General features: G+C 37.4%; 1 protein-coding gene across 1 annotated transcript in view; it reads left to right on the top strand.

The window, feature by feature from the left end:
• The window catches only part of LOC104167545 (protocadherin Fat 4-like), a gene marked incomplete at its 5' end in the record, with an annotated part of 18,885 nt that extends 426 nt beyond the window's left edge, over positions 1 to 18,459 (top strand). The window contains 18 exons of the mRNA XM_009707835.1: positions 810 to 943; positions 1,930 to 2,874; positions 3,904 to 4,029; positions 4,166 to 4,423; positions 4,742 to 4,840; positions 4,946 to 5,118; positions 6,118 to 6,266; positions 7,203 to 7,510; positions 8,151 to 8,420; positions 9,631 to 9,768; positions 10,411 to 10,627; positions 11,626 to 11,784; positions 12,265 to 12,416; positions 13,798 to 13,966; positions 14,905 to 15,113; positions 16,542 to 16,721; positions 17,330 to 17,549; positions 18,251 to 18,459. Coding sequence (XP_009706137.1) covers positions 810 to 943; positions 1,930 to 2,874; positions 3,904 to 4,029; positions 4,166 to 4,423; positions 4,742 to 4,840; positions 4,946 to 5,118; positions 6,118 to 6,266; positions 7,203 to 7,510; positions 8,151 to 8,420; positions 9,631 to 9,768; positions 10,411 to 10,627; positions 11,626 to 11,784; positions 12,265 to 12,416; positions 13,798 to 13,966; positions 14,905 to 15,113; positions 16,542 to 16,721; positions 17,330 to 17,549; positions 18,251 to 18,459 — 4,115 coding nt within the window. The remainder of the gene's footprint in view (positions 1 to 809; positions 944 to 1,929; positions 2,875 to 3,903; positions 4,030 to 4,165; positions 4,424 to 4,741; positions 4,841 to 4,945; positions 5,119 to 6,117; positions 6,267 to 7,202; positions 7,511 to 8,150; positions 8,421 to 9,630; positions 9,769 to 10,410; positions 10,628 to 11,625; positions 11,785 to 12,264; positions 12,417 to 13,797; positions 13,967 to 14,904; positions 15,114 to 16,541; positions 16,722 to 17,329; positions 17,550 to 18,250) is intronic.
• Between the last annotated feature and the right edge of the window lie 37 nt (positions 18,460 to 18,496).

Genomic DNA, 18,496 nt, shown 5'->3' with positions numbered 1-18,496 from the left:
TGATGCTGTTATATCAATTCTAAGTTTTCTTTATGGCTATAGGAAGAATGTGCAAACTAACATACATCTCGCACCTTCCTTTAACTTAATTATTGACTGGTGTTGCCCAGCATAGAATACAGAGATTCAGGCACAAGCTAGGAATTTATAACTCAGTCAACAGGAAGTAAAATGAAAGTAAATTGTGATGAGTGACTTGGTCTTTGTTTGCACATCCATGTGGGTATTGACAAACTAAAATGGAGATGCCAAAGCCATTTTCAGGATGACCAGTACAAACATCATTTCCTTGGCCATGTTTTTTGAGGGTTTCTTTGAGGGTTTTAAAAGAATGACAGAGAACTTGGCAAACGTTCGTGATCTGAATAAGGACAGAGATAAATGTAGCCAGGAATATTATGCCACTCCTGGTAGCATGAGAACACAAAGTGTTTTTCAGCCTCCTGATTTTCCCCTGATTTGGTCAATACGAGCTCTGTGTCTTCAAATTTATGGCCACATCGATCAAATGGGTACTGGGTAGAATATGGTTACAAAAGAGATTCATCAGTCCATCCTTTGTCAGCCTGTCTGTGCTAATATTGTTGTATGTATTCAAGTTCATGTATTGTAAGTGTAACACCCGATACATGAAACTGATCTTGGTTTGGACCTCTCAGCAGTACCGTAATAGTAGCAGTAAGGATTTAAAAAAAAAAAATCAAAACAAAACCAAACCAAACAACAGTATCAGTGGAAAAGTACATTGCTTTTTTCAGGCAGAAGGTATTTTATGCATCTGCTGGGAGATTGTTTTCCTTTGCTTGCAGGTGGGACGATTCCAAGAAGTTCATCAGTGCCAGTACAAATCTTTGCAGTTGGAGATTCCAGACCACAGTTTATTCAGAAAACATATAATGTGTCTGTGGAAGAAGAGCTAGTCAGTCCTGTTGAAGTAGCAAGAGTAAGAACAACTTTATCCGATCACTTGTATAGGACATGACAGCTATAAGAAAATCCTGTAATATATGTGCTCTAAACATCTATATACCCCTGAGTTATGGATAACTAGATACTGTGTTTTCTGCATATCAAGCTTCACATATATTACATACTGACTACATCCCTCAGATGAAGCCTATCACCCATGAAAGGCTATTCCTTCTATTGCAAGCCTTTGAACAGCACCTGCTACCATTTAACACTAAAAAAAAAAAAAACCTAAAAAACCACCCCACCAAAAAACCTCAACAACCCTACCCACCCTTCAAACCAAACAAAATAAACCCCAGAACTGCTTGAGAAAGTACACTTTCATGCTTAGTCCTTTGTTGACTTTGGACATTCTCCAAAGCCTATAGCGGGCTAAAGGCTAGGATAGGCAATATTCACTCATCTGTTAGTGATAAATCTAACACCCTTTGACATGATATAGCTAGGAAATAGAGATTTCCAATCAGAGAACTGTCATAAAGGCATTTTTAAAGAAGACTCTAGAACTTGCTCCTTGTTTTGATCAAAAAATGCTTAGACAAGCAGGCCACCAGAATGCATTGTGATAGCTTCTTCTTAGATGCAGTTCTGAAGACAGATGGGAGGTCTGATACTAAAGCAGTGAGAAGATAATGCAATTTAGTGTTTTGATTTATTGACTTCCTGAGTTAATTAATTTTTCACTTTTTTGTATAAAGGCAGAACCACAGGTTATAAAGTGCAGTCTATTATTTTTATTATGTATTATATGTGTTCACATTTCTGTATTAGTGATGTTCCAATAAGAGGCAGTCCTATCCAGCTGTATTTTTATGTTTATTGTGGCTTGATTTTTACTTCTTTTCATGAATAAAATTAGTAAAATTAGTTTGGACATAGTTAAAACCATTATTCTTTTTTAGACAGTGGTTTATTGGTCTTAATTCATTTATGGATAATATGCTGTATCTTACACAGGTAGAGTACGAGTCTTTAAATCTCCATATACCAGTTACATTTCAACTGCTGACGGAATCTGCTACATTTGACATCAATGTCAACGGAATCATCTTGACAAAAACCAAACTGGACTATGAATCCCAGAATAATTATATACTAAATATTTCCTTGTCAGACGGACATGCTACTGACTATGCTACAGTGTTTATCAAAGTTACAGATGTCAATGATAACAGTCCTGTGTTTGGTATAACCAGCACTACCATTACCATTCCGGAGAACATGCCAGCTGGAACTAGTATTACCAATGTGTCAGCCTCAGATGTGGATGAGGGCTTTAATGGATTAGTGGTTTATACTCTGAAGGGTGGAGAAGGAAAAATGGATATTGACACCTCAGGGTTAATTTTGCTGGAAAAGGAACTGGACAGAGAAAAACAAGGCTTCTATAACTTAACAGTGATTGCCAGTGACCAAGGCCAACCCGTGCTGTCTACAGCTCTCAACTTGACAGTCATCATTGACGATGTGAATGACAACCCTCCAGTCTTCTCATCAAGTAGATACGAAGTGAGCGTCCCTGAAGATGAAGCGCTTGGAAGGGCACTGCTGACAGTATCTGCCACTGATGTGGATGCTGGGGCCAATGCCCTCTTGAAGTACAGAATTGTTAGCCAGCAACCTCAAACCTCCTTGCCAGTGTTTATTGTGAATTTGACCACGGGCCAGCTCAGCCTGAGCCAGCAGCTGGATTATGAAACCATAAAGCAATTTGAAGTACAAGTGGAGGCATCAGATGGAGGGCAGCCAAGTCTCAGCGCTAAAACACTTGTTGTTGTGCACGTACTAGATGTCAACGATAACCCACCAAAATTTAATCAGGCAATTTATGATATATTTGTGTTTGAAAACCTACAAAAGGGTAGTCCTATCTACACGTTCAGTGTCACTGACAAGGATGAGGTAGGTACCAGATTAATGTCATTCTGATAAATCAAAAGGAGACGTGTTTTTTTCTATTAATCTGAAAAAAAAAATAATAGATGGGCAAAGGGGGATTTCTTAAATGGTTGGCAATAAGTACATTTTAAGTCACAAAACATCATCTTGCTTTTTATGGAGCCAGCAATAAAACTTCCTTAACCAAGGAAGTTAAGACCTTGTACAAACTAGTTTACTGGCTATATCAGAGAAGCTAGGGGGAACTTCTCTCCCTATACATATGTAATCCAGGACAGAAAAAGTTGTTTGTTTCTGTGCACATGCACATGAGATGAATGCATGTATGCCACACCAGATGGAGAACAGATTTTTTTTTTTTTTTTTTTTAAGTTCTGTGTTATTGCTTATCATGTCAAAATAATTCTGGTTTAATATTGTTTGGTAACTTGCTTCTATCTGAGAATATTTGTTAGTGCATTTCTGTAATGCAGTCAACCTGCCCATAGTATCAGCTTAGGAAGAAAAGCAATTTGTAAAGCTGATATAGTTTCCTCTTCTTTAAGAGGAAATTATACAATTTCACTCTGCTTTATACAAAGTTTTTCCTTCTCCTCTTGTTTTATAAAGAAATTTCATATGTAATTGTGGCACTGGGGAGCTGGTTTGGACGAAGAGATTTCTGATTTGTGACAATATTCTTGCTCATATCAGTTTTAAAGAAGCATAAATGCGTCTCTCGGTTCAGACTGCACTGAACTGTGTGTTGCTGCTCCTCACATCATGGCAATTGGTCTTGGAGAACTGTAGGGAGGGAATGTGTAGGACCCAAATAGGGAAGCCAGAGGGGCTTCTACCTACCCCACTTTCGGTTTGCCAAAGTTGTCCATTATTGCCATAACTCAGGGTGCAAGATTTCATTTATTAAACCTTGCAAAGCACTTTTACTTCTGTAATGAGATGTCCTATAGAAATGTCAGGTATTAACAAGATTATTTTTTTAACTTAAATATTCATCATTTTAATCTTAAATGAACTATGTTTGCTTTTTAGGCTGGCTTTTCTCAGGGATACTTTATTCATAACAGTACTTCATTTACTGTGGATAGCCCCGGAATACTTTCATTAAGGAATGATACAGAACTGGATCGGGAGACTACACCTGGATTCACTTTACAAGTAAATTTGGGGACAGACTCTGCAGCTTTGGCTCATTTCTACTTCATTCCCTTGAACCCTTTTTTATATTTTCATCCGACAGTTAAAATGGCAATACAATCAACTAAAATTCCATTTTTGTTTCTTACTTTGGCAGGTGTGGGCAGTTGATGCTGAAAAGAATGGGCTTAATTCAAGTGTCTTGTTCCACATCACTGTTCTGGATGTCAATGATAATAACCCTGAGTTTCAGATGCAGCCATACAGTTTTGCAGTTCTGGAAGGAGATTACATGTTGGGTGTTCCTGCTAGGGTTGGACATGTGACTGCTACTGATTTGGATGAGGGAGAGAACGCACAAATTACTTTCTACTTATCAGCTGAGGATGGGGATAACCCATATATCATCCAGCAGGTAAGGGGTTGGATATGCTGTAAACGATATTTAGATACTGCTTTTCATGAAGTTACTTGACATAGTAAGATACATCAGGTAAAAAGAGGAGGCAGTAACTATTCTAGCACACATCGAAACCAGCATGTACTCTGTAGTTTGGAAATATAAGTTGATGGTCAAAAGCTAAGACATCCTGGTCAGATCTTGCTTGGAATCTGAACTGTATTTCTCCAAAGGAGAACAGAAGATTTCAATACCACATCTCTTTTGAGAACTCAGTGTACGAGAGTTATCAGAATGATACACGTATTACCTTCTCCGTATTACCTTCTCTAGGATGGAACCATTTTGGTTAACGGCTATGTAGACCGAGAAACGAAAGAGAAGTATGAGCTGCTGGTGGTGGCATCTGATAATGGAGTACCTCAGAGGCAGGTAACAGAGAGGAACACATGATTCTTTATTTGCAACTTCCTTTTGTTCATAAATTTAGGTGTCTGTACATTTTCTGAATCATGATTTTCTCCTGTCACACACCAGAATTTCACACATGTCAGCATTCAAGTATTAGATGTGAATGATAACCCTCCTCGGTTTACAAAAGCACAATACTCGGCCACTGTACGTGTAGCCACAGCAAAAGAAGGAATGTCTGTACTGTCCGTGTCTGCTACTGACCTTGATCTTGGGAACAATTCTGTTATTTCGTACAGGTAAATTTCTATGAGTTTAATAAGTATCTTTTATTAAAGAAACAGAAGGGTATTTTTATCTCACAAAGTATTTTTAGTGATTGTAAGAAGATAAGACCTGTTCATAGATATTTTTACAAGTGCTATAATCAGTAATGATTTTTAAGTTTAGGGAAAAGGGCAGTCCTTACTCTGTGTCTTAGGGCATCAAATCACGATTACGCCGTAAGAAAGTGAATGCAATCAAACGATAAACTTAGGAACAAGAACCGAAAGCCAAGATTTGTTTGAATTTCTGAAATTTTTAATAACAACTTGGAGTTTCTGAGTATGAAGTAAATCAATCTCCGAGAATGACTGTCTCTTCACACATCTCCTGTTTTCTGGGAGGAGGAGATTGAGAAATACGAACTTTCATAATGCACTATGCATAAAAAAAAATTAATCAAGAAAGATTTTTGTATGAGTCCTATATCATGGAAAATACCCGGATACCTTGACATCAAAAGTATAGATTGAGGACAGGTGAATGGAGTTAGTAAACTGTGGGTATCTAAAACTAGTGTCTTGAAAGACAAGATATTTTTAACTATGAGATGGTATTCTACCTTGAACATATTGCCTTTTCTTGTGAGCAATCCAGTTATCTGTGAGAGTTTGCAGAACACTAGGAATTAGCAGGTCTGCAGTCTTCAGATGAATGTCACCTGGATTTCTTATATTGCTGAATACACAGCTGAGTGTGCACTGTGCCTTCTATTTGTGGGAAGATCAAAGGCTTGAGGCGGAATGGGAACTGAAGGCATGAATGCTGTCTTTTTTTCATGATGGAAGACATACTTGGAAATAAAAAGGCCAATATATTTAGGCTAATGACACAGCAATTAAAATGTGTTGCTTAGTATTTGCCTATTTATAAAGAATGACTATCTGTTGAGTGCTTGTTACAGAAGTAACAGTAAGTAGATGGTACTTCCACGGTCATTAATATGAATGTTATACTGTTTTCTCTTTAATCAGCCTCATGAATCATTCTGATGATTTCCATATAAATAACCACACTGGAGAAATCACCCTCAGCAGTAACTTGGACCATATCACAGCTGATGTAGCTGTTACGCTGATAGTTATTGCTACTGATCACGGAGTTCCTCAGCTTACATCAAATGGTAAATGTCGTCTTTTCACCTTCTTATTTTTTTTCTCCCTCCCAGAAAAACAAACCTTTGCAAACATTGAAATTTGAAAATAATCCCATCACTGTAAAGTCAAAGTGAATTAGGGCTAGAATCCATGTTACATTTCAGCAATGATGAATATTTGCTTTTTACCCTTTGTTCTCCCAACTGATCATATTAACGGAAAGCTTGGTTTAGTAATCCTGGTTAGAAATATGTTTTTTGTATTCCTTGCAGTGGTGCTTATGGTACAAAAGCCAGGACTTCACAGTAGTGGCCACTCTAAATAGATGTATTAAAAGAATATTGATAATGTGTGTTTCTCTTTCAATTTTCCTTGATTTTCTTAGAATTAGAAATATTTAAACACATTAGAAACTGGCAAATAACCCTCAAAAAATTTTCTGCTCTTTCAAAAAATACTCAGTCACATAGTATTTTCTGTAGCCTTTTCATGTATTTTTAGGGGTTAGTTTTGATTTATCATGAAAAGGAGAAACAACTGATTTTCTTAAAATAGGACGAGTGGCCATGACAGAATTTGCACTCATATGGTTTTATGTATATCCCTTCTTTTCTGTTACAAAGCAATTTAGCGTAAGATTTTTAAGGAGTGGAAAACGTCTGCATATCCCCTTAACTTGAAATTGGTGATCCTTGCTCTCCTATCACATTGAAGCAACACTGCTGTGATCAGTGAAGCAGGGTTATTTCGGAACATTAGTTAGGTATAAAAGGCATCATGTTGGATGTGTTGCATATTAATCCTTATTACTATTGGTTTAATTTTTTTTTTCTTCTTATTCTTCTTTCCTGCATGCTGGTTTCTGTCATTTTCTATTAGTTCCTCAAAAATTTAGGGAAATAGAGCACAGATCATGATGATTTTAGCCAGCAACTTCACTATTTTAATTTGTTTTCTCTCAGCCTCTGTTACTCTCTACTTGCTGGTAAACGACACTAGCTTTGGACTGACTTTTGATCGCTCCAGCTACGAGTTCAGCATTCAAGAAAATGAAACATCAGGGACTGTTGTTGGCTCTGTAAAAGCTCTGACTGGAAGCACAGCTGTACGAGTAGAGTACTCTCTGAAATCTCATAGTGACAAGTTCTCTGTTAGTGACCAAGGAGACATTGTGGCTCTCGCCTGCCTAGATCGAGAAAAAGATGACCTATACAGCATCATTGTAGAAGCTGTTGATTCTGTGGTGCCACCCAATACAGCTGTTGCTTTGGTACAGTATACTGCATTTAAAATTTTCTTTTAAAAAGGGATATAAAATATTGTTAAAAATGCATTAAAAATCAAGCAATATCCAGGTAAGTATCATCTGTTATGCAAGTGTGAGGATTTTGAAAGCCTTTTATTTAATTTCCCTTTTTTTTTTCCTTGAGGAGGTATTTCCATCTTGAAATATTGTTAGCTTCACAAATTGCATCGTTTCCTGAGAATTCCTCTGTGATCAACCCATAACTAGAGAAACTATTAACACCTAAACTGATTCTGTGCATCGTTCTGTCAAATGCATGAAGTAGATGAGCCGAAAAGCACGAAATTATTAATCATGCTCATCTCTTCCAGTTAAAGTGTACATTATCTCACTTGCAGCAGTTGAGAATAAAAAAAACTAAAAATGCTGAGATGCTGAAGTTGTGAAAATGCTCAAATGCTGAAAAAATGCTGAAAGTTGTTATGTATCCCTTTGGGTTTGTTTTTTTTTTTTTAATTCGTTTGGGTTTTTTTCCTATAGGCTTCCATAGACTAAAATGAATCAAAATTCTCCTTTGGATACTGTTTCTGCAGTTCAAATATGTGTGTCTTTTTTTTTTTTTTTTCCCCTTTTGTTTCCTTTTTTTTTTCTTTTTTTAATACAGGTAACTGTGAGAGTTAATGACATCAATGACAATCCTCCAGTTTTCTCACCATTGATTCAAACTGAACTATCAGCTCCTGAGAATGCAGCTACTCTAGACTTGGGCGTATTTTCTGCTACTGATCTGGATATAGGAATTAATGCACTTATAAGCTACTCTCTGCAAGATGATTTTGCTGGAATGTTCCATGTTAACAGTTCTACTGGCAAGTTGATGACAAAAAAATCCTTAGACAGAGAGATGATGGACAGTTATGAATTGAAAATAATAGTAAGTTGACAAATTTGATGAAAGCTCACAAAAGTCTCAGTGTAAAAAAGAGAAAATATGGAATCATCACAAGAAAAACACTTCATCTTAGTGAATTCCATTAGAATTCATTAATGAATTTCAACTGTTTGTTATGTTTTGCACCCAGAGCTTTGTTTTCTGCTGTGTAAATTTGTATTAGTGAATAAATGACCCACGAAGATCACATCTTAAAGGTCATAGTCACATGATAGCTTACTGTGAAATCTGCAAAGCATTCCTGAGTCCATTCTAGACCATGTAGGAGCTATGCTGCTGTATTGCTGCTTTGTCAATCCATATTGTTTGTCCCTTTCCCTTATTTTTTTCATTTTTGAAAATATGTGTACTTAGACCTCTTTAAAATACCTGAAATACAGATTTCCAACTTTAAAAAAAATAATAAAATTAAAGCATAAGGTTTCATCCAACATTCATGTGGATATCTATTTATTCTAGCAGATTTCATTGTTTTTTACTGCTATTAATCAGTTAAATTATTGCCAATACAAAGAAATGTTCTAGTACTGGCTGTCATGGACAATTATATTTTAAGGAGAACTTTACTGCTAACAAATAATTTTACAGGTCAAGGAACTTATGAAACATAGTCAAGACAGCAAGGAAACATACTAAAAATTGAACAGTGTCTTCTGAAAATTTTAGACTTAATAGAGGTGGAGACTTTAAGACTAATTGAAAATTGTGTATAGCTATCTATAGGTTAGAACTTTTCGATGGTGGATGTTTGTGCAATGTAAAACTGCCTGTGAATTTACCACATACTAGCTACTCTTCACCGCTTGCTTTATAGACACTTCAAACCCTCAAAATGCAAGGGATTTCCTTATTCTTTTAAATGCCACATTATAGATTTACATCTGTTTACCATGGCTTTATGTTGATTAGGGCCATATCTGATCATATGACACATTTGATCTGGATCCAGGCTTGAGCTTTTGATTAATTGTTCATGCAATGAGGCGGAGCATGTGATATGATGAGGATACCAGCTGCAGGAAGACACGCAACACCTAATCAAGTACAGGGCTAGAGCATGCGTGAAGTGATAAATAGTCCATCAGAAAGTCTTCCAAGACAAAGTTTCACAGTCTTTGGAACGCAATTGAACTGGTAAAATAAGTTTGTATCAATGTAGTGCTGCATTTAATGACAAGTTGCTTCTTCACAGGCCACTGATTCTGGCAAACCGTCGCAATCTGCAAACCTAGTTCTAAGCCTCACTGTAGAAGATATGAATGACAACCCACCAGTTTTCCCCCAGAAATCATACTCTGTGACTGTAAAAGAGAATGAGCCGCCACATGTGGTAGGTCACATTAAGAATAAACAGGCCCTTGTGGAGTTGTTTTCTTTATATAAACTTGGGAGTGGTAGTAATCTATGATCACTCTGCATTTGTGAACATATTTTTTTACTTGGTGGAGTCTGTAAAATCACACAGTGTGTTCATTTTACATGACAGTGGAGTGCCTATCCCACTGACCCTTCCTAAAGCTCTCTTTGTGCCACTCTCCCTTTCCCTCCTGTCCCCAGAAGTGATGCCACACTGCACGGATCTAGTTTTCAGAGGACCTACAGGCAATGTGTTTTAAAGATGCTGTAGGTGGTGTACATTTATCCAGTATTGCCCTGTTCTTAGGTTTTTCTGTCTTCTCCCAGTGTATCCATTTCTGGCTCCATATCTGCCTTGTAGATGTGAACTAACGGTTTCTAGGAATTAAGGGAAGAGGTACCACCTAAGAATCTGTAACATCTGTTACCAGCCCTGCAATATGCCATGTCAGTCTTCTAGCAATGCAATTAATGACCATATGAGTAATTCAGTCAGTAAACACTGTATAGTTAGATACTGATCTTGTGTGTATGTTTCGCCACTCTCTTCATTCTGCTCTAAACATGGTCATTTAGGGTTTTTTGGTGTTTTTGGTTTTGTTTTTTTCTCATTTAGATTTTGAGTGCCGCAGCCACGGATGAAGATATAGGGTACAATGCTGTTATTTGTTACACCATAATTGGAGAGACTTCTTCATTTCATGTTGGAGAACTTTCTGGAAATATTACAACTCTTCAACCTCTGGACTATGAAAGTCATTCCCAGTATACGTTTATTCTGAAAGCCTTCAATCCTGGAGAGCCATATCATCAGGACACAGCAAACATTACAGGTAGCTCTAGTTTACCACAGTAAATTTACCTTCATTTCCCTTAGGGAATATTTCAGAGTGTGTAATTATGAGGCATAAAGATAGCCTTCAGTAGTAATATAGTCTGCTAAAGTAAATTACCAGAAATGATGATGTGACCTTTTCACTATAGCCAGATGAAGTTTTTCTCATCAAATATTTGGCTTGTCGAAAATGAAGATTTTTCACACGAACCATCATTACTTACTTCAATGTATCCACAAAGTTTTCTGTGGCATTTTTTGAGTTACCTATTGACATTGTGATTGAAAACATTTCCAAAACTATAATTCAGTTCTTTTTGTGCTTGTTTACAGAAAGCCTGCTTCTAGGGTGGTAAAAAATGTTGACAATGATTTTTAGTGTTGCTAAAATAACAGTGCTTGATCGCTGTTATTTTTTTCCTTAAAAAAAAAAAAAATTATTATTTTTTTTTTTCCCAACACAACATAAAAGATTTCTGTGAAGTTGGTATCCTAGTTTTTGGCCAGTCCTACCTTTTGATCAGTATGACTGGAAGTATTGGTTTATTTATTACTACTTGTCCTGTGTTATTTGTGTTACTGTATGGCCAAATTCACTAATTGTGACCTATTTGTGCCACATCATGTATAAATGTAAGACTAAGCAATCCTGTCTCACAATGCTTGCAATCTAAGCCAAAGACTAGAGATACTAGATGAATATGGACACAGAAGGGAGCCCAATGAAACAGTAAGATATTATTCACGATAGATAGTAGTGACAACATGCTAGCCAGAAGTGCAGCCGTTGTGGGAAACTATTGTTTGAGCGGTAAATTTAATCCACAAAGGCAAGCATTTTGAAGTACAGAAAACAAGGTTGCCATCTGGTTTAAACTGAAAGATCTCCAACCTGATTCAGAGGAGCTGTGCTGGTTTATATTAGCTGAAGAAATAGCTTGTAACCATTTCGGTGAAACTCAGATTTACACTCAGACATGGACCTTCTTTTCTTAGTTACCGTGGAAGATGTTAATGAAGAAGGACCCATATTTGACAAGCCCTCATATTTCCAGATCCTTCTAGACAATTCTACAGCTGGCACACTGGTGGTAGATATCAATGCAAGAGATGAAAGCAAGGGTTATGATGAAGGCATTTTCTACAATATTTCAGGTATGTTAGGAAAAAAAAGTTACGGGTGTTTATTACTGGGATACTTGGAGACTACTGAACTGGGCTGCATGATATGGAATGAGAGATAACAGTCATAACTTGAAATGGCAGGTTCTGACTGGCTATGAGAGGAAAAAATGTCCTCTGTGAGGATAATGAAGTACTGGAACAGGTTACCCAGAGAGGCTATCCTTGGAATTTTTTAGCACATGATGGATCAAAACGTTGAGCAACCTGTTCTGAATTCATTCATGACCCTGCTTTGAGCCAAGAGGTTGGACTACAGGCCTCATGAGGGCTCTTCCAGCCCAAATGATTCTGTGATGCGGATGCAGAACCCAGAGGCCAAGTGTCTTGCTCCAAATCACATATACAGATTAGGATTTCAACTCGTGTCTCTTAAATCATGGGCATGTAATTCGGTTGCTTGTATCTGATGGCTTCGTTGAATGTCTCCAACACTTGGTTTTCTGCCTTCAGATGGAAACTCAGAAGGCCTCTTCAGTCTTTCCAGTACCACAGGAGTACTCATGTTAACAAGAGACTTATCCAAACAGACTGTTCCTCTGTATTACTCCTTGGTGGTCACTGCTACAGATTCAGGTCTGCCGCCTCTTTCAACTTCTGTAAAGGTACTAAAATTTTTACTTTAGTGTCTACTAAAAGGTCTCAAGTTGCGCCAGGGGAGGTTCAGGCTGGACATTAGAAAGAACTTCTTCACTGTTAGAGTTGTTAGGCATTGGAACAGGCTCCCCAGGGAGGTGGTGGAGTCATTGTCCCTGGAGATGTTCAAAAAACGTTTAGATGTGGCACTTCAAGACATGGTTTAGTAGACATGGTGGTATCAGGTATACGGTTGGACTTGATGATCCTTTAGGTCTCTTCCAACCATAATGATTCTATGATTCTACTTGCACAGTTTATTCCTCAGATTGTTTTATTCTAAACTGAAGCATAAGTATGCCAGGAAATGGATCTTAGTGAGGCAAAACTATGCAAAACGGGAATCAGAATGTCAAAGTCCCAATTCTCTTTCAGGAACAGGATACAAGATGATAACAGTTACAAAGTTATGGGGCTATAGCAATTGCTGGCACACCACTCGTCATTGTTTTGATCATTCCATTTCAGAAAAGAAAGACAGAAGCTCTAGACTATGAAGGAGGAAGATTAGAGGAGTGGAGACTTCTGTGCAAGGTGTGGGTGGGACAGTCAGAGGGGAAGTATGTGACAGAATAAACAGGAGACAGCAAATAAGGTGTTCCTGGTTGTTTTCCTATAATACAAGAAAAAATAATTTCTAAATTGAAGACTGAGAAATGTAAATATGATAGAAGAAATATTTGTTTACACAGTGCTTATAACTGGCTGGTGATCTTTTGCCACTAAATATCACAGCTTAGCAGAATTAAAAAAAAAAAAAAAAGGACTAGAAATGTATATGGATAAAGACATGTAGAAAATTACATTCAACAGAACCTTAAAATGTAGACTTAAGAGCCATCATTCTTCAGAGCATTGGACAGAGCTGTCTGGTGTAATTTAGAAATAAATATAATTTATTTTCGTGAAGCAGTAGGCATTATTTATTTACCACCTGTCACCTTTTTTCATGTATGAAGTCAGTTATAATAATTTTAAAATACTGTACATACAAGCCTCCTGCTCTGGTCATACATTCTCCAGTAGAAGAATTTGTTGCAAATATAGACCAGTACCTCTCTCCGAGAGCTGTTTAACTAGACAAGTCATTTGAAATGTGCTGTATGCGATGAATTGGAATCCCTTTCTATATCTAGGAAAGCATACAGGTGAACCTAAACTGATGAGGTTGCTGGCATTTTTCACTAACCTTCGCACCCTTCAAGGCACTAATGTGTCAAACTCAGCATGCAGCAATCACAGGCTGCTTCTTACTGACAAAGTTCTGGACTTCTGCTGTTGCGTACCTCAATCGAAAAGTCTGCTCAAGCTGAAAACATAACCCCTGCCATCATGTCCTTTCCTCTGCAGGTGTCAGTCATGATAGCTCCCATCAACATTTCACTCCCGGTGTTCTCTGAAGCAGTCTATCAGCCTGCTCCTCTGAGTGAGAAGACACTGCCAGATACATTTGTTGTACAGATCGGTGTGTTCTATAAGGTCCCTGTGATATACAGTATTGAATCTGGAGATGAAAAGGGTAAGCTCTTCACGCAAAATAACAAGGAAGAGGGTGCGTTAAACACCTAGCGCAGCAGAGCACTTAGCTTTTGGATTGTTTCTTCTCTCTCTCCTTTTGCTTTTAGCTCAGTTCTGCAGCCATTAATACTGGATGTGTATCAACCAGACTACAAATTTGATAACAGATCAGGTGTGGGCACATGATTGAACTTCTGTCAGATTAGCTAGAGCCACATGATACAGAGCTGACTGCACCAGCTGTATGCTTTTTTTATGTCTGCTATAGGAAGATCAGGTGGTACCTGATCAGGCATAAAGTTACAGTGACTGGAGAAAGAACACCTAATTCAGCATAAAGACTGATAGTAGAAGAGCTAACTCAGCAACGCATTCTTGACAAATGTGAATGCATGGAATAAGTTTACATGGGATCAAGTGGATCAGTGCTTTGTCACGTGTCTTTTTTTTTTTAGTGAACGTAGAGATGATTTCACTGTATCATCAAATATAGTCACTTTTTATGTCTTTTTTGTAAATTGCTTTGTATGAAGTTGTGGTCTCCTTGAAGTTATTTGCAGAATTCTTCATCTTCAGTAAGAACAAGACTTCATAGGAAATAAAATAATTTCTGACTGAAACAGGGACAAATCATCTCTGACTCTTTCAGAGGAAGGTAAAGACCTTCTGACTGGAGAGTGGTGGAGGAACGGCTCTCCTTTGGTTCCCATCTGACCTTCTGAATTAGTCATTTTTGTTGATTACAGCACTCGATATATCTGATGCTCTTGTAAATCCATGTTGAATTTTATTTTGTTCTTTGAAGAATACTGTAATATACGATATTCATATACGTAATGTATAGTCTGCATTGAAGGGTTCATATCTTCAGTTTTAACTAACAAAATCATAATCAGAATAATCAGAATAATTTCTGTTTTTTTTTTTTTTTTTAAACAGGGTATTTCATTATCGATTCATCCACTGGTATCATAAGAACAAGAAAGAGTTTGAAACTGGAAGATTTTCCAGTTATTTTCAGTGTGAGAGCAACAGATTCGTCTAATGCTAACATATATAATAAAGTTTCTGTGAAGGTGGAAGTTATTGATGAAAATGATTTCCCTCCGGTTTTCCCATCCTCTTTACTAGAAGAAAGATTGGAAGAGGTAAGAAAATGTTATCCAAACTGAATCACAAAAAATAAATCATCAAAAGACTAATAATAAAAAAAATATTTTGGTGAGTATACAAGTTAAATGCTCTGGAACTGGACACGCTTGCTATTCTGTTCTGCCATATGATGTTTTAAGGTTTATTTCAAGCTGAAAATCCCAATACACACAAAGAATTGTCTAGAAGTGTGGAATTTTGTGGAATATTGAAGGAAAAGTGAATCTTTTACTAAAAAGGGGCTCCATGAAGGAAAAACAGCCACTCCATTTTGCATATTTGCACACAGAGAATGTTCATGTGCATTCAAAATCTAGTGGGTCTGCTGGGCACCTCATAGACTCTCACTCAGCCTTTTTAAAGGGAGCTTCATACAGAGAAGTAGCAGGGAAAAGCCTCTGATTTAGCAACATTTCTCCTTTTGCTCACCTACAATCTGCTGTGATTCACCCTGACACAAAGGAATCAGTGGCAGAAAGCAAGCCAGACTTCAGTCGGTGGCTGTTAAGTTACGATAGCCTACAAAAGAAGCCGCAGCATTTAATTATGCAAAAGCATCTAGCTCAACATTTCACTCTTCAATTTTTTTGGACAACACTTTTCACACTTTAATCTGCTAGCTACTTTTTAAAAAAGAAGCATGTTGGTCACATGTATATTTTATATAGCACGTACCTTGCCTTTGGGATTCCCAGCTGATTCACACACGTTCTCTTTAACAGACACAACTGATTTTAAATCTAGTCCATTTCTGACGTAGAGGTAAATATAGGTTTAATTATTATACATATTTTTAATGTTCCCAGTTAGTTTAATGGAGAAGAGTTAGAATCACATTTCCCAACCTTAAAAATTTACTTCCCTGTGAAATATTTACACAGTGGGAATTGCTGGATGCCCTGTTGGATCAGATAACTTCAGATCAGGCCTCAAATGGCCGTGCAAGTGGAACACTGATATTTACTGTCAATCTTGATGCAAACAACATTTTTAAAAACGAACTAATAGATTATTTATTTTGGAAAGAGTAATTATTAGCCAAATAGTGTTCAGAAAGAAACACGATTTTGAAATTGAGAACATCCATTGAGTTTCGTAGGAGTAGAGGCTGTTAAACATGAATAATTCCTCAACAGCAAGTCAGATGCTTGAGGTTAACATTCAGCCTGTTTGAAACCATGGCGAATTTTCTCCCTGAAGATTGCTGCTGTAGGTAGAGACATCAGGGGGTAAATAGTTCTTTTCTGTAAATTAGAGAAAACAAGAGATTCTCTTACTGTACTGAACGAGTTGTATAATTTTGATTTGGAAATGTCTATAGTATTGTAAGTGTACGCAGTATCTGTTACTTCACCCCTTTCACATAATTCGAGAAATTGCAGCTAACCGGTGTCTGACAGCCTCCATCTGTTCTTCATCCACAGAATTTACCTGCTACTCGGATCGTCCAGCTGAAAGCTCTGGATAATGATACAGGTAGAAATGGTTTCCTAACATATGGCATTCTTAGTGGAGACAGACTAAAATTCAGGATAGATGAAGCAACTGGAATTCTTTACTCCACTGTCTCCTTTGATTATGAAGAGGAACCTACAGAGTATCAGGTTTGCTTTAGATTTCTTAAGTCTTTTTCATAACTCTTTATCTTTCCCTTGGATAACAGGTGACACTTCTGTTTTTGTTTAGCTTGGTATTGCTTGACCATTTTATGCATTGTTTTAGAATATAAGCATCTCAAGATGTGATGCATTATTAAAGCAAGGCACTGCCTTTAGACTGTAATGAAATTCAAGCAAGGCTCATTGTTCACCTGTCCTTCAAACTCTCAGACACTTCAGCACATGAATAACTAATTCCACAATGACAGCTCATGTATTCAGTGCTGTCTGTTTGCTTGAATCTGGACTGACTGCGTTCTTGCAGATACAATTCTCGGTTAATGTTCTTTATTGTTGCTGCCACTGCTGAATATTTTTTATGATCTTATTTTGCTTCAAGCAAAAATATTGGTGAATTTGTTGGTTCTATATAGAGACTTTTTTTATTGACCAAATACTCATTAAGCTTTCAATAATCATTTTGAGGTGAATTCAGAATTTGACTTTACGTTTCAAAGAATACTCCAAAGTTTAAAAATCATCAGGATTTTTTAATCCTTATGCAAGTACCTATTTGTATGATTTCTCATTACTAATAATTGTGTAACTTACAGGTTGTGATATATGCTGAAGATAATGGAATCCCTGAGAAGAAAAGAGGTTACTGCACAGTTGTCATAAAGATCGTTGATGTTAATGACTGGCCACCTGTCTTTGATCCAGTAACTGAATTGAGTGTCAATGAAAATGCGCCTGTGGGATTCATAGTAGGAAAAATCACGGCAACGGACAGAGACACAGGAGACAACGCCTTTGTTCTGTATAGCCTTACAGGTAACAAGGAATTTTCTCACTGCACTCAAACAAGTGTCACTTTGTTGTCTATACTGTTATGAGCATAAATAGCGTTATCTGTGTTATCTCTTAACCCCTTTCCACATAAGCCAAGAAGCTTCACTTTCACCTGGTTTAATATTTTACTAATTTATGTTCATAGAGCTTTCAGACTGATTGACTAGGAACTTCTTTGGCAGAAACTACAAATTGTTGCACTTTTAATCATACCAATTCCGTTAAAAATCAACTTTTTAAACAATCTGTAGCTACTCGACTGCTGTCGCTGCAATCAGCAGGAGTAATTTTGATGCAAAAAAAAATGCCTGTAGCTTTCTTGAATAAGGAATAAGGGTATAGGACCTAATTCATCCTTGCCTTATAGACCCTGTTGAGCCTGTGCCAGGTTGTAAATGCTGCTAAATTAAGCCTCTCCTCAGCCTGTGGACTGTGAACATTTCACAGCTAGTTAGGAGCAGAGGTAAATGGTATCGCAAGTGTGTCGGGGACCTGATTCACTATCAAGGGCTGCTGGAGAGTTGTTGTCTTCACCCTTGTGCTGGACCCCTTTACCTCTGCAGCAGAAGCGCCTCAACAGACAGCAGGTCACCTACTCTGCTACCTCAGATCTCTGCCCAGGCTATCGATATAAAGTGCCTTCGATTTCACTTTACATTAATGTGCCAGCTTGTGAACTGTAGTGACCGAGAGCTCTGATTCGTGCTTCCTGTCACATTTAACTGTGGTAGCTGATGGCATTACAGTTGAGAAGAATGCCCCTTTTGCCACTGCCCCTAAATCTGACAGAGACGGAGATTTAGACTCCTCTGGACTAAAGCCTGCAGGAGTTGAAATAGTTGTTTCTGTTGTATGGACCATCCAGAGCGATGTGGATATAGTTTATATATGAAATTATATATATATGAAATATAATTTACATTACCGAT

The sequence above is a fragment of the Cariama cristata genome, unplaced genomic scaffold (assembly GCF_000690535.1).
Source record: "Cariama cristata isolate BGI_N322 unplaced genomic scaffold, ASM69053v1 scaffold6249, whole genome shotgun sequence".
NCBI lineage: Eukaryota > Metazoa > Chordata > Aves > Cariamiformes > Cariamidae > Cariama > Cariama cristata.
This window is presented reverse-complemented; position numbering and strand designations above follow the sequence as displayed.